Raw genomic sequence first — 15,206 nt, forward strand, 5'->3', positions numbered from 1 at the left:
TACTCTCTCATTCAAAAAATATAGATTATAGAGTACTTAGCTTCATGACGACGGAAGATCTCCATTTCGCTCATACTAATTTTAGACGAGCTTCATCAGGAAAAGCACCAGCAATAACACTGTTTATGCCAGCAGCATTATAAAGTCAAAATAATGGGAGACTGCATGTTGCAGGGGCACACTGTGCCTAATTTCGTCGTCTTCATCTAGACTAAGCAGTATTACAAAATTTCATCTCTTAATGGCAAACTCTCTCTCCATCCCATTGCAGTAAACTAGGGAGTCCCCATAAGTGAGAATATGCTGCCTGCTTGTCCTGGGATAAAGCACAGTTACTTACCATAACAAGTGTTATCTGGGGACAGCAAGCAGGTATTTTCACTTCCTTAGCAAAGCAGCAGATGAATCCAGAGACCAATGGGATAGCTCACTTCTACCAGCAGGTGGAGATAGAGAAACTGATTAACAGGTGTACTTATTTGCTGGCACTCCTCCTGTCTCATCAGTATTCTCTATCTCCAAGCAGGTGGAAGTCGCTATTCAACTAGCTCCTGGATTCTGGCTGTGGCTGGAACTTTATTACCTCCTGTTGAGATTTTCTCTTCAGTGAGACTGCCATTCTGTTTCTCCTGTTGAGTTTTTTCTCTTCAGTGAGACAGGGGTGTCCGGCTAATCGGTGCCGACTTTAGAGGTTACACTTGGGCCCCCCCTTGTCCCTGCCTCACCCTCCCTCCAATGATAGAGGGTCTGCCCTGGTCCCTATTTTTCTTCTTTCCCATTTAAAAAAAAAAAAAAAAAGGGGGCCTACACAGCTGACTTTTTTGCCCTGCTCGTGCTGGGCAGCAGGTGTTGCCGGCGTCTACCGGCACTATCCAGTAGATTGTGAGTATGTGTTTTATTCTACTGGTCTCTGAGCTTTGTGGTTGTGTGAGAGCTGTGGGTTTTTGACTATGGCAGTTTTGTTTTGTGGTGGAATATGTTTTGGTATGAGCTTGCTTCAGTGAGGTAGGTGGCCTCTGTATTCCTGCGCATAACCAAGGAGCGCTTCTTTTTCTTACCCTAGCGCTTGTGCTGTGGGGTTGGTAGTTTCTGGGACATTGTTTCTTGATACTGCCACGACCCGTGGGTAAATGTGTGGCTCTCGATATGGCCGCAAATTGTGAGGGCGGCTCCGGGTGTGTTATACATTATCTGAACTGGAGCTGAATCGTTCTATAGCGCGGGTGGTGCGAGCTTGTGCTCCCCTACTGTTGGGAGCCATGCGCCTTTTCCAATTTCCTCCCCGAGGTGTGTTTTGCATTTTTTATATGCTTCGGTTATGGGCTCCAAGCCGGTGTGAGCGGCAATGTTCTAGGAGCCGGCCTATTTTGGCGCGAAACAGTCCGAGTTTGGGTCGCCAGCACTGCAATACTCGGGGAGTTATTCAGGGCGGCTGCCTTTCTCAGCGCGGGCCTCGCCGTCTGCTTTGCGGAGCGGTGTGCTGCGGTTTTGGCTATGAGCTCCCGGTCTGTTTTGTACAGCGCTGTTGGGGGAGCCAGCCGGTTTTGATTCTGGCAGGAAAGTGCCCGCGCTTGGGCCCCCAGCGCCGCGAGGTTCATTGACTCATGTCCTACAGCTAACTTAAGCGTGTACCGCGGCTTATTTTTGTTTGAAATCAGCTGTGCCCCGTATTGCAGTGCTCCATTTGCTGTGGTGTTGTCCACATGCTTCTCTTAACAAGAAAAAAAAAAAAAAAAAAAGAAGAGGTTGTTATTGGGGGCTGTCCATTTATATACCTAGGCACTTCCACATTAAGTTTCTGCCCTGAGTTTGGCTGCCTACGCTTGGTTTTGCTGCCTTATGGGTTAGCGAACAGCAAGGTGGAGTAGGTGTCAAGGGCGTGCCAGTGTATCATTCGTGTGGTTCATTTCTTCACTCGGGGTTCCGATAACGTGCGGTGATGTTGGAGGTTTCCTTAGGCCTTCTGCCTGGGTGCTGCGTCCGCCTGCTTGGGCTCTTGACTTGTTTCTGCGGGGTAGTTGCAGGAATTCCGAGTGGAGGGTCTCTCTTGAGGCCTGATGGTTCTTTTCTTCTTGCTGTGGGCCAGCTTGTCTGTGAAAACCTGGTGGCGCAAGGGTTGTGTGCTGGGTTAGTAACAAGGAGCTGTGGTTCAAGCCCCAGCTAAGGAGTAGAGCTGATATGGCTCCAAAAGAAGAGGCGAAGGTTCAAGTCTATTTAAAAAAAAAAAAAAAAAAAAAAAGCTAGACGGCCTTCCGCTCTGGAAGCATGGTCTAGTGGCGGCTGATCCCTAAGGGCAAGATCCTCTGCTTGCGAGGTCGTAGGGTAGCTGGCACTGTATGCCCAATGAATTCTCCCCTTACGCTCTCTTTTGGAGTGGAAACCTGGTCTGTTTTCTGCCAGGTACAGCTCGTTTATCTGGAGAGGCGTATTCTGCTTCTGGATTACGCCTGGTGCGCCTTGTCTTTCCTTTGCTTGCGTAAAGCTCAGGCAGGTTGCTGAATGTCCTCATGCTCCCCTTCACATCACAAGACGGTGTTCTTTTTCCAGGTTGACAGTTTTCTCATGAAGGAGTAGTCGCTTTACTGTCAGGTCAGGGAGCTGTGAACTTTTTTCAGGATGCTTGCACCTTTGCATCCTCCTTACGTTTCCAGAGTCTCTCTGTTTTGCGTTTCTCTTTGAAGTGTGGCTGGTCCTCGGGACAGTTCTTGTAGTTCTTAGGGTACCACTTATTAGTGGGTGGCCAAGATGGGGGCTTTGGGCAGGCTGGATTCCATTCGGCTGCATTAGTTTCTCAGGGTTACCCATTTCTGCAGTCAACCTGGGAAGATATTTACATTTTCTCTATGGACTCTGAGTCTGCACTAGGTTGGCCTGCCTCTCTCGGAGCAGCGCTTTCGGTTTGGGGCACATTCCATTTCACCTACCCAAGGGTTCGGTGGCACTGCCAGGCGATTTGTCTGATTTATGCTTGACTGCCTGCTTGATTCGGACGACTTCCAGTCGGGTCTTTTGACTGACACGAAGCGGGTGGTTTCTTTTCCTCAATTCTTTACATGCGCATCTTCATATTTGCAGTGCTCTTTTTTCCTATACTAGTTATAGGTATATTGGGTTGAGGCGGTTATTCTTATAGGAGAGACTTGTAATTCTTTCCAGAGCCTTGAGTGTGGAGTCTCGATCTCAGATTGGCGTTCTTCGCTTACCATGGCTAAGAGTATGGGATTCTGTTCAGGTTCTAGCATCCATATTGCTGACCCCTCTGGGAACCTCGGCTTGCTTTCCCTTCTAACGCTCAGCAGCCGCTTTTATTCCAGTGGTTCTCGGTATCTCTGGCCTCCTATTAGTTGCTAGGCTTCTCCTGCATAGCTTTGTATGATTTAGGGGCTCAGAAAGATTGTCTTTCCAGGGCATGCCTCGGTCTTTCCTGGACTAGCTTATGACCACCGACTATTCCGGACTGTCGGGTTGGGGGGCTCGGTGGCTTCCATCCTCAGCTTCAGGAGTCTGGGCTTCAGAGGCGACTAAGTTCTGGTTCCTTCTTCTACTCTTGAGCATGGTCAGGCTTCCTTTCTGGAGCTTCAGACCATTCTTCCGGAATGCCGCTGAGGGCCCTTTCAGTCAGTATTATGATGGGGGTGTTTCTCTGCAGCTTGGGCAGTAGGTGATGTACTCAGTTGCCAGGTACAGTGGTTGTTCTACTTCGATGGGTGGACCCTCATCTTTCTATTCGGTTGACCGATCATTTTTCAGGTCAGGAAAAGAGTTTGGTTAGTCTTTCTCTCTGCGAAATCTAAGCATAGCTCATTTATTGGATGTTACTGTGTACAGCACTGCGTACGCTCTAGAAGTGTAGACGTTAGTTATAGTGATATCTTCTACATCCTGGTTATTGGGAATTTTGGCTCAGGTGTTCCACTTTTCTTGTGGTGGAAATAAGATCTCCTGGAACTTGACCTCATGGCCTCGTCTCACAATTCCATGCTTCCTAGCTTCTTAGGCGGGCACAGGAAGTGGGAGTTAAAGGGGGTAACAGTGTGGCTTCTTTCTTACAGCCATACCACCCTGAATGTGCCCGATCCCGTCTGATCTCAGAAGCCAACCAGGATAGGGCCTGTTTAGTACCTGGATGGGTGACCACCTGGGACTACCAGGTGCTGTAGGCTTGAAAAAAAAAAAAAAAAAAAAAAAAATCCTCTGGTTTCTCTTTTTCACTGTTTTCCCCTGGCTGATGATAGCTTGGATTTGCCATCTCAAGCTCGCTTTAGGGGCACAGTATTGGTACAATCTCTGGCTTGGCTGCGCCATCCTTGCTATGTGGATCTGTTGAGCCTTTCGACAGCCGTACTAAGAAGTTTCCTTTTATCTCCGACTTTGCTCTCCTTGATTGAGATCAACATGGATATTCATACTACTTTGGTATTACGACCTAGCTTTTGAGCAGTCTTGACTGGCGTGTGACGGTAATGCGAAGCAGGTTGTTTCTTCTCTTATCCAGGCGCTACAGACGTCTTCTCCTGTGGCTTTTGCTTCCTTTTGGAGGTGTTTCCTTTCTTGAATACTTCTCAACAGTTGCACCCTTCCTGAGTTCCTTTTTAGCACAGGTATATTGCCGATGGCATAGCGTTCAATTCCCTTCAGCTTCAATTACCATTCTTGGCTTGTTACAGGAACTAGGTATATGGCCCTACGCTGACTTCTCAGCTTCCTGTAGTTCAGTTCCTAAAGAGAAGGCGGTATATTCATGCACCTCTTAGAAAGCCCGGTTTGGTGTAATTCATTCACGTACTTCTTCTAAGTTACCGATGGCTTCATTTTAGCCTTGTCCTTTGGGGCTCTAAAGAGCTGTGCGGTTGTCCATGGGATTCCTTGTGGTCATGGCTTCAGCTTTGCAGTTGCGATGTTGCAGGCCTTGTTCAACGGGGATTCCTATTCCTTATTTCCGTCATATGGGGTGTCAGTTCGGATGGTACCACTATTTCTTTCTAGGGGGGGTCATCCTTTCTTTTACATCATGCTCGCTTTTCCTTCCTTCTTCCTGGAAGGAGATAGTGGAAGCAGTACTTTTATTCACTGCATTTTTTGAAACGTATGTAGCGTTCTCCGCGAGATCGGTTTCTAACAACTGTTAGTGGTTTATATCTCCTTTTTGGGATTCTTCAAGGAACGCCTCAGGCGTATGGCGGCATCCGATGCCTACCTCGCTCAATGGTCCAGGAGGACATTCTTTATACTTGCCTGCTGGCAGGGGAGCGGGTGGCGATTGAACTTCATGACCATTCCGCTGGAGCGATGGCTGCTTCTTGGGCTCGGCCCAGAGGGGTTTTGCCTTGGAGGAGATTTGTCTCACGGCTAACTGGTCTTCCGAGAGTACCTTCTCTCCGCGTCTCTGCATGGATGTGCGGGCACATGCGATAGGGGTTTTTTGATGCTTCGGTCGTTGCGAAGGCGGCATTTGCTTCCCACCCAAATTAAGGATTGCTTTGCTACATCCCATTGGTCTCTGGATTCATCTGCTGCTTTGCTAAGGAAGGTAAAATTATGTTCTTACCTGTTAATTTTCTTTCCTTTAGAAGCAGCAGATGAATCCAGAGCCCCACCCTTTCTGGTATCTGGTTGTCAGTTTTTCGTGTACAGCTTTTAGTGATTGGGTGTTGTTCATGATTGTATTCTGTATCGTTGCTGTTCGCGAGGTGTTCTGGGAAAGAAGTTTTTTACATGCTATACCTACTGATGGTTAAATGTGCTTGGGCAAGGAGCTATACTGATGAGACAGGAGGAGTGCCAGCAAATAAGTACACCTGTTAATCAGTTTCTCTATCTCCACCTGCTGGTAGAAGTGAGCTATCCCATTGGTCTCTGGATTCATCTGCTGCTTCTAAAGGAAAGAAAATTAACAGGTAAGAACATAATTTTACCATCCCACCCACTTCCCCTGGTTGACTTTTTAGCTTGCTTATGGAACTGAGGTACCGCGAGCGGGCATCAGGCAGGAAGGCACTTGCTTAGGCACAATGCGGGCAATCACAAAGTTTCTTAAAACTTAAAGTGATAGTACACTTTTCATACTGTCCATACCAGGCTCCGTGGATGATGTCATCCATATGTGAGACCCTGGATAACACCTGTTACAGTAAGTAGCTGTTCTTTATAGTAATCAAGTTGAGGTAACACTAACATCTGAACCAACAGTGAAAATAGATGTTCAAAAAAGCACTTCACAAGCCTAAGTTTCCTCATAATATATAAAATCTTCCTCCATAAATTAGAAATTTGATCGTCAAATGTAAGAAAAGAGTCTGAAAGAATACCCAAAACTTTAGACGTTTTATCTGCTTACAGGGTAGTACCTGATTGTAGAGTAAGAAATGAGGGAAGAGAAGACACTGAACTGTGAAACCAAAGAACCTTCATCCTTACTTGCATTCAGTTTCAACTTATTAGTAGAAGCCCAATCTCTAATTCTATTCATGCAATCAGTGATCTTAGCTGAAATGTCCTCCTTGTTTGAACTTTTATATTTATATTTTATATTTATATCGGATAAATTGTCTTTACATGATAAAATGCTGTAAACCCTGCTTTAACATTTGTTTTTATCTGATAAATTGTGTATTGCTGATAAATTGTTTAAAATTGTTCAAACTGTTTGTAAATCTGCGTGTCAACTCAGATACTACTGTAACTGATGTAAACCGCCTAGAACTCTCCGGGTATGGCGGTATATAAGAATAAAATTATTATTATTATTATTATTATTAATGGAATTAATTTTAAAAAATATTAGCAGTATAGAATAACATACAAGCGTCGGCTGACAAACGTACTTTTTGCAGAGTACTCATAAAGATGATGGATTGCAGATCTAAAAAGAAATATGTTTTATGCTATTCTGGTAAGGTCCTCCAGTGTCATCCCATGGTTGTTTTCACTGTGTCCAACCATCTGATTGCAGGTCATCCTCTTCGTCTGGTTCCTTTGATCTTAGCAAACATTATGTCCATCTCCAATGATCTTTCTCTTCTGACGGTGTGATCAAAATAAGATAGTTGTAGCTTCATCATTTGGGCTTCATGTGACATAGTCGGTTTGATCTCTTCCAGAACTGATTTTTTTAGCTCTCTGGCGGTCCACAGCACGCATTAAATCCTTCTCCAGCCCCCAAAGCTCAAATGAATGAATCTTCTTTCTGTCTTATTTCTGTAGTGTCCGGCTTTTGTAATTAACCACTGAGAAAATGAGTGCGTGGAAAAGTCTGATCTTCGTTTGGAGTGTTATTTCTTTGCCTTTGAATATTTTGTCGAGAGCTTTCATTGATGAGTGACCAAGTGCTGTTCTACAGAGTATTTCTTCCCTGCTAGTTGCTTTGTTTACGAAAGAGCCCAGGAGATTGAAATCCTTTACAACTTCTATTCTATCACCTTCAAACTCAAAATCTTCATTATTTTCCGTGTTCATGATCTTCATCTTGTTTATGTTCCATTCTAATTCCATGTTATGACTTTCGGCTTTGACTTTTCTCAGTAGATACAGATTTTCTAAACATTAGTCACACAGCAAATATTTTCAGCCAAGCAATGGAAAAAAAAATCCCAATAGAATAAAACATGTGAACTTAAGTTTGAAAGCTCCTGTAAGCTCTTTTGGCACTTCAAGAAGCAGACTGTTTAGCCCCATCACTCTAATTTAATAATAATAATAATAACTTTATTTTTGTATACCGCAATACCACAAAACAAAACACCTCCTTCCGACTCCTCCCCTACAGAGATTACCTTATACCTAGACAACAATTCCTTGATGTAATCCCCCATCTTAACAATGTTGTTAATTCCCATGGTTGAAGAAACATTGTTGATGACTAACAAGGAAGAGCCACCTTAAGGGCCCCTTTTACAAAGCTGCAGTAGTGAAGTCCTCACAAATGCACTGAAGCCCATTCTGTTCTTATGGGTTTCGGTGCATTTGCCGTGAGGGAATTGCTACTGCATCTTTGTAAAAGGAGCACTAAGTTAATTTAGCTGGGGGGGGTTATTTGTAAATAGTTTATTCAGGAAAAAAAACATAGAGCAATACAAACAGAAACAACATTTTCTCAATAAGAAAATACAGCAAAACCTAACAGATACAACAAAGGTTAAACAAGCAGAGTCCAGGTGTGGATTCTTATCACCCAGACTCGGCCAAAGAAAACTACCCCCCTGTAAACCCCTCCCCCCACCCTTCCCACTAACCCTCCCCATCTAACATCAAGTAACAGGTAGAAAGACACTATTGGCTTCTGCAGTCTATTTACAATTTTACTCTTGATAGTAGGGGATAAAGTATCTAAATAAGACCAAACAGACAGAAAAATCGTACTCCGGTGCCTGGAGAACCAGGTTGACATAGATTCCCAGACCATTAAAAAATTAAATTTATTGCACCAGTATCAGATGGGTGGGGAGTCCTGTATCCAGTGATTCAAAATACACTTCTTCCCCACAGTATAATAATTTAGCTGTTTTCTTACAATAGTCAGTCTGCTTAATTTTAGTGTTGATTATTGTTTATTTAAGAGATGCGGTTTTTATTTATTTAATTAATTAATATTGTGTTTCATTTATTACGAATCTGATGTGTTGTGGTATTGTGCTTTTATTGTATTGTATTGGAATCTGGGCAAGTGAGTGATATTATCTTAGGTATCCCATACGATTAGAATAACATCTTAGGTGTTAATATTCAGTGGCACTTAACCAGGTAGGAGCAGTGGCTCACTGGGGATAGCCATGGATTTTCAGCATTATCTGGATAATACTTCCAAAAATTACCATGGACTGCCACAGTACTATCTCGCTGCAAGAGTGGAGCTAAGTCAGAGCCAGGACTTATCTGTTTAGTGGTAATAATCAGTCCACTAAACTACATGACTAAGATGAAATTAAGAGGTGATAGGCTCAGAAGTAATCTAAGGAAATATGTTTTTTTGACAGAAAGGGTAGTAGATGCGTGGAATAGTTTCCCGGTAGATGTGGTGGAGACAAAGACTGTGTCTAAATTCAAGAAAGCATGGGACATGATCAAAACATTCAAGATAATGAAGGGAATAGACTTAGTAGATAAAGATAGGTTGTTCACCCTCTCCAAGGTAGAGAGAACAAGAAGGCACTCTCTAAAGTTAAAAGGGGATAGATTCCATATAAACATAAGGAAGTTCTTCTTCACCCAGAGAGTGGTAGAAAACTGGAACACTCTTCCGGAGTCTGTTATAGGGGAAAACACCCTCCAGGGATTCAAGACAAAGTTGGGCAAGTTCCTGCTGAACCAGAACGTACGCAGGTAAGGCTAGTCTCAGTTAGGGCACTGGTTTTTGACCTAAGGGCTGCCGTGGTAGCAGACTGCTGGGCACGATGGACCACTGGTCTGACCCAACAGCGGCAATTCTTATGTTCTTAGAGAGAGGAGGAGATAGTGGATGATGTGGATAAACAGGCTGGATGGGCCATTTGGCCTTTATCTGTCATCATGTTTCTGTAGCTGTTGAGATAAAGTTGAAGAGCAAAAAGGCTATCTTAACTTTATACAGGTATCAGTCTGATTATTGCTAGAACCTGGATAAGTGCTGGTAGCTGCATTATACCTGGATAGTTATAACTAGTGTCCAAGTACAGCCCAATGCTAAATATCTCAGCATAAAAAAAAACACCGAAACATTGGCGGGGAAAAAAGTGCTCACTTCGGGCACGGGGACAAGGCCATCCACTGCCCCGTGGAGCGGTGAATGGCCTTGTCCCCGTAGTTAAGGGAAGGAACGCACGCGGCCCCCTCCCTCCTTCCTACCTACCGAATCTATCTCTCTCTCCCTTACCTTCATGGCGCGTTAGTAAAATAACTCGCTGAAGCCAGCCGAGCCTGCATGCAGTCGCGTGTGTGTGGGCGGAAGGTTCTCCTCTGACGCAATTTCCGGTTGCATCACAGGAGAAGCTTCCACCCATCACGTGACTGCAGGCAGGCTCGGCCGGCTTCACTGAGATACTTTACTAATGCGCCGCAAAGGTAAGGGAGAGGGAGATTCTTGGGCCGCACAAGGGGTGGTGAGGTGGCGAGAGGGAAGGGTGGTGGTGGTGGGAGAAAGATGCTGAAGGGGAGGACAGAGTAGGGAGAAGATGCTGAAGGGAAAAAATGAAGAAGGCAGAGTGGGGTTGAAGACGCTGAAAGAAAATGGGGATTGGGGAAGACAGAGTGGGGAGAAGAAGCTGAAGGGAATTGGGGAAGACAGAGTGGGTAGAAAATGCTGAAGGGAAATGGGGAACAGAGAAAGGGGAGAAGACGCTGGAAGGGAAGAAGACAGAGATGCCAGACTATGGGGGCAGCGGAGGGAAGAAGATGGGTGCCAGACCAACTGGGGGGGGGGTGAAGGGAGAGGTACAGTAATAGAGCAAATGGAGGACGCTGAGAGAAGATAGACAGTGGATGGAAGGAATTGAATGAGAAGATGAGGAAAGCAGAAACCAGACAAAGGTAGAAAAAAAAATTCTATTTATTTATTTCCTTTTTTTTTTTGCTTTAGGATAAAGTAGTATATTAGTTGTGTTGATAAAAATTTATAAACAAAGCCCTGCCAGATGAACATCTCTTTCTGTAGTTCAGCAGCCAGAACTTTGATTTATAAGGAAGGAATAAGCTAAATATTGCATTACTGAGGCTTGTATGGATGCTGTAGGGATAGTAGTCGCAGGGATGAGGCAGGGACTGGTCGCAGGGATGGGGCGGTGACAGGGACTGTGGTTGCGGGGACGGGGCAGTAACGGGGACAAATTTTTTCCCCGTGTCATTCTCTAGTATGCACCATGGGTTATTGTATGCCTTGTCACTGTTTCGTATCCCCTTGTTTTATGTTTGCTCTGTCCTGCAGATGCAGTCTTTAGAGGTTTTTACATCTAAGTTTATTTATTCTATCACATATGTGTAAGGTCAGCATATCTATAGTGACTTATTAATATATGTAGTTCACTGCCTTCAGTTGTTCCCTTTTTAAAGGAGCAAACAAAGATATATACAATCCTATCAATCACTTTTCTGTTAACCAACAATAATGGACTAAAATGAACTAATTCTTTAACTTTGATGTCTGTTACTTATATTTGAGCAGTATCTTTCTGATTATTTAGACTCTATTGGAGCTGAAGGAGTCGAGAAGATCTAAGAAGTTAAACAACTTCGAAGCATTGCGTCTTGAGGTGGTGACATTTTTAGATAGCCTCGTAAGGTATGCAGTTTTTTGTTTTTTTTCCAAGAATATTGTATCAAGCTCTGCATTCAATGGAAAATCGAGCTGAATGACGAGATGGAAATTTGCCCCTTTTCTCTGAACACACTACCCGGACCCTTGTCCACACTCTTGTAACATCACTCTTAGATTACTGCAATCTACTTCTAACTAGTCTCTTGCAGTGTCGCCTCTCCACCTTGCAATCTGTGCCAAACTCTTCTGCATGACTCATCTTCTACCAGCCTCGCTACACTCATGTCACTCCTCTCAAATCACTTCACTGGCTTCCTATCTGCCATCGCATACAGTTCAAGATCTTATTGCTGACCTACAAGTGTGTTCATTCTGCTGCCCTTCAATATCTCTCCTTGCTTCTCTCTCCTTATACACCTCCCAGAGAACTCCGTTCCTCAGATAAGTCACTCTTAACATTACCCTTCTCCACTGCCAATTCCAGACTTTGTTCCTTTCATCTAGCTGCCCCCTATGCCTGGAATAAATTACTCAAGTTTGTCCGTCAATCCCCTTCCCTTCCCGTTTTTAAAAGCAGACTGAAAACCCCACCTATAGCCTTGAATCCTTAATCCTACTCCTCTGCCCTCCAACCCAGCCAGCTGATTAACTGTTCCCCTTATCTGTATCCATGACATCCTGTTTGTCAGTCTTGGCTGTTTAGATTGTAAGCTCTTTCGAGCTTCTTCTTTGTGACTCTGTACAGCACTGGGTGCGCCTGGTAGCACTATAGAAATAATTAATAGTAGTAGTAGTAGTGTGAAGAGTTTCAGTCTTTGGGAAAAAGAGCTGAGATTGTGATGTCATAATGCCTCATTCCACCAATAAGAGCCAACCTCATCAGTGATGTCACAATGGCTTGATTGTCCTGTACTCCCCTCTTCCCTCCAACCCAGCCAGCTGATTAACCCTTCCCCTTAACTGTATCCATGACATCCTGTTTGTCTGTCTTGGCTGTTTAGAGAGTAAGCTCTTTCGAGCAGGGACTGTTTCTTCTTCTTTGTGACTCTGCAGCGCTGCGTACAGCTGGTAGTGCTACAGAAATAATTTGTAGTAGTAGTAATATAGAGTTTGTTCTGTGTATCTCTAATACTAAAATGCAATTGTTATGTACACATAAGAGATTTGGATTTAGCTCATATCTTTTTAGCAGTAGCTCAAGGTTTATTACATATAACCGCAAAGTAAAGGCGGAATAGAAATCACTAATGTAATGTAATGTAATATAAGCACACCAAGTATTTCCCTGTCTCCAGAGAGCTCAGTCTGTTTGTATCTGAGGCCATGGTGGGTTAAGTAACGATCACAAGTAGCTTCAGTGAGTGGGATTTGAAGCTGGCTTCTCTGGTTTTCAGCCCACTATGCTAACCATTAGGCTTCTCCTCCACGTTAGGAGGGTCTCCATCAAAATGGTCTTCAGTTAATAGCATTTATCTGGCTCCTGCTATTTTAGGGACTACCTTGTACCTCCAGAGACAAAGACCCTACATGAGATACTATATTTCAGTTCTGCCAGTACCCTCCGTAGACACCTGAATGCTGCACCACGTACTGCCCTTCATATGGCTTTAAACAACCCCTACTGCTACCTGAAGGTAACTTAATACTGCAGATATGTCTATCATTTTGATGAGTTTACCTTTTGTTCAGCACTTGTTTGAATTTGTATATAAAACTGACCTTGAGGAGGCTATTTATTCAAGGTCTTTTTTTTTTTGTCTAATAATATGACATATCAGGACTAGCACCTAATAGGGAAATAAACCATTCGTGTACAGACGGTTTTTGCTCATCCTTATGGATCATTCTGAGCTAGCGGTATGAGTGCCAAATAAATGCTCCCTTCTCCCAACCTTACCTGACAGAAGGGAGAATGGCAAAGTGATTAGAGTTAGATGTGGATTCAAACCCCATGCTTAATCCTCCCATTACCCCAGGTACATTAGATAGATTTGTGAGCCCACCGGGACAGACCGGGAAAATGCTTGAAGTACCTGTATGTAAACTGCTTTGAGTGTGGTTGTAAGACTACAAAAAGGTGGTATATAAGTCCCTTTCCCTTTGAATAACAAGATTTCTGTGTCATTAGTTTTACCAAAAATAAAATGTGCTTTCTGAACTTTGTCAAGTAAACATAGGCACAGAGATTTTCTTTGCTACCTTAATCTAAGGGGCATTTCCTGAGTCGGAACAGTGACTCTAAACAAAAGCAGGTTTAATCAGGACTCGCTCAACCATTTTTAGACAGTTTATTTAGGACATCAGATTTGGGGAAGGACGCCAAAGAGCACATACAGTCAAAATAAAACAATAGGTCCTGACGGCCACATAGGCCCAGATAAACAAAGCTCCAGACACCACAGTAAAAAAATACCGTGTTGGGAGAAATTTTTTTTTTTCTTTTACTCGCAGTTCTCAGCACAATAGCATGCAAATTATATGTATGCTATTCATGCAAAGAATCGTAGGGTAGGAACTGTGCCTGGTGCTTGTTCAGAAGAGCAATTGCTAGGCATAGTTCCTCTCTCCTGTCAGGCTAGCTGCTCTCCCTGCCCTGCTGAGCTGCAGAACTCCCCGAAGCTGCCGACAGCTTCGGGACTTCCCTTGCCGCTCAGCTGTTCAGAGCTTCCCCTTCTGGTTTAGCTGCTGTCAGCTGAGTCGACAGGCGAATCCCCCAAGCAGCTGAGCAGCAGAAGCCCTGCAGCCACTAGCGACTTCGGGGAGTCCTACAGCTCAATGGGGCAAGGAAAGCAGGTTTGTTTTTTTTAATGGGCATGTGAGACAATCAGGGCCTTAGGCCTCTCCCAGGATGCACCGGGAAGTGGAAGACCTGCCAGCAGAAAGGAGTAAGCTTACCTCCTGCTGGTCTTGAATTTAAAGGTACCGTGGCCAGGGTTGGGGGGGGGACCCTGGTGGCAGGAGAATATGGGCATCCCTCCTGCCAATTTAAAGTACATGAGGGGGAGGGATCTCAGCGGCAGAAGGAAGTGAGCATCCCTCCTGCTGAATAAAGCACAGGGGGTCAGGGAGAGGTTGGATTTGTTTTGTTTTGTATTTTAAACCCCAGCCAATCAGGGATTCCATTGCTGGCTTCAAAGCAGGAGCTGGCAGGGGAAACCCTGATTCAGCTAAGCTTGCAGCTGGGTCCGAGCTGTCAACCTTCCATAGCAAAGCAGCAGATGAATCCAGACTAGTGGGTATAGCTCACATCGACCAGCAGGTGGAGATAGAGAACTGATTAACAGTTGGCCTTAAAGCCTGGTGTTCCTCTTGTTACTTCAGTTTTGCTCTATCTCCCAGCAGGAATGGAGCTTACTCTACTAGCTCCTGGATTCTGGCTGGGGCCGGTTTGGTGGTGTTCCTGTGGCTTCCTCTGTTGAGACTCGGTCTCTTCAGTAGGACAGGGGTGCCTGGCTGAGCGGTGCCGGCTTTGGGAGCTACACCTGGGCCCTCCCAGGTCCCTTCTCCACCCTCCCCTCCATTGGTTTGAGTGGGTTCTTGGGCCACTGCAGGAAGTTCGTCTTGGAGTTCTTCATTCCAGTACAAAAAAAAAAAAAAAAAAAAACAGCGTCTTCCTGCTTGTGCTGAGCCATGCTGTGTGGCTTGCAGTGCGATTACCAGCTGTAACCCGACTGCAGTTAGAACGGGGACCGGTTGGTGAGTTACTGTGTTTGCTGTCTGCCTCCTCTTTAGTCAGTCGGTCGTTCGTGTTCGTTCCGGCGGTCGCGGGGGGGGGGGGGGCGGAGTCAGCGGTCGGCGGCGTGGGGCGCGCGCGTGTGAAAAAAAAGAAAAAAAAAAGTTTTTTTGAAGCGCCGGTTTTAGCGATGGCAGCAGTGGCGGCTCAGCGGTGCTCGCGCTGTGGGAAGCGCAGAGCACTGTCAGGCTTCTGCTCTGCAGGGTGTGGGGACACACCGGCAGAAAATGCCTTCCTGCAAGAGGGTGA

General features: G+C 44.9%; 1 protein-coding gene and 1 pseudogene across 2 annotated transcripts in view; both read left to right on the top strand.

Annotated features, from left to right (window-relative positions):
• Positions 1-15,206, top strand: part of ORC3 (origin recognition complex subunit 3) — a 172,328-nt gene that overhangs the window by 140,674 nt on the left and 16,448 nt on the right. For both annotated transcript variants that reach the window (XM_033939886.1, XM_033939887.1), the window contains exons 16-17: positions 11,151-11,248; positions 12,717-12,858. In XM_033939886.1, the coding sequence (XP_033795777.1) occupies positions 11,151-11,248; positions 12,717-12,858 (240 nt within the window). The remainder of the gene's footprint in view (positions 1-11,150; positions 11,249-12,716; positions 12,859-15,206) is intronic.
• On the top strand, positions 4,045-4,163 carry LOC117358282 (annotated as a pseudogene).

This window comes from Geotrypetes seraphini, chromosome 3 (assembly GCF_902459505.1).
Source record: "Geotrypetes seraphini chromosome 3, aGeoSer1.1, whole genome shotgun sequence".
NCBI lineage: Eukaryota > Metazoa > Chordata > Amphibia > Gymnophiona > Dermophiidae > Geotrypetes > Geotrypetes seraphini.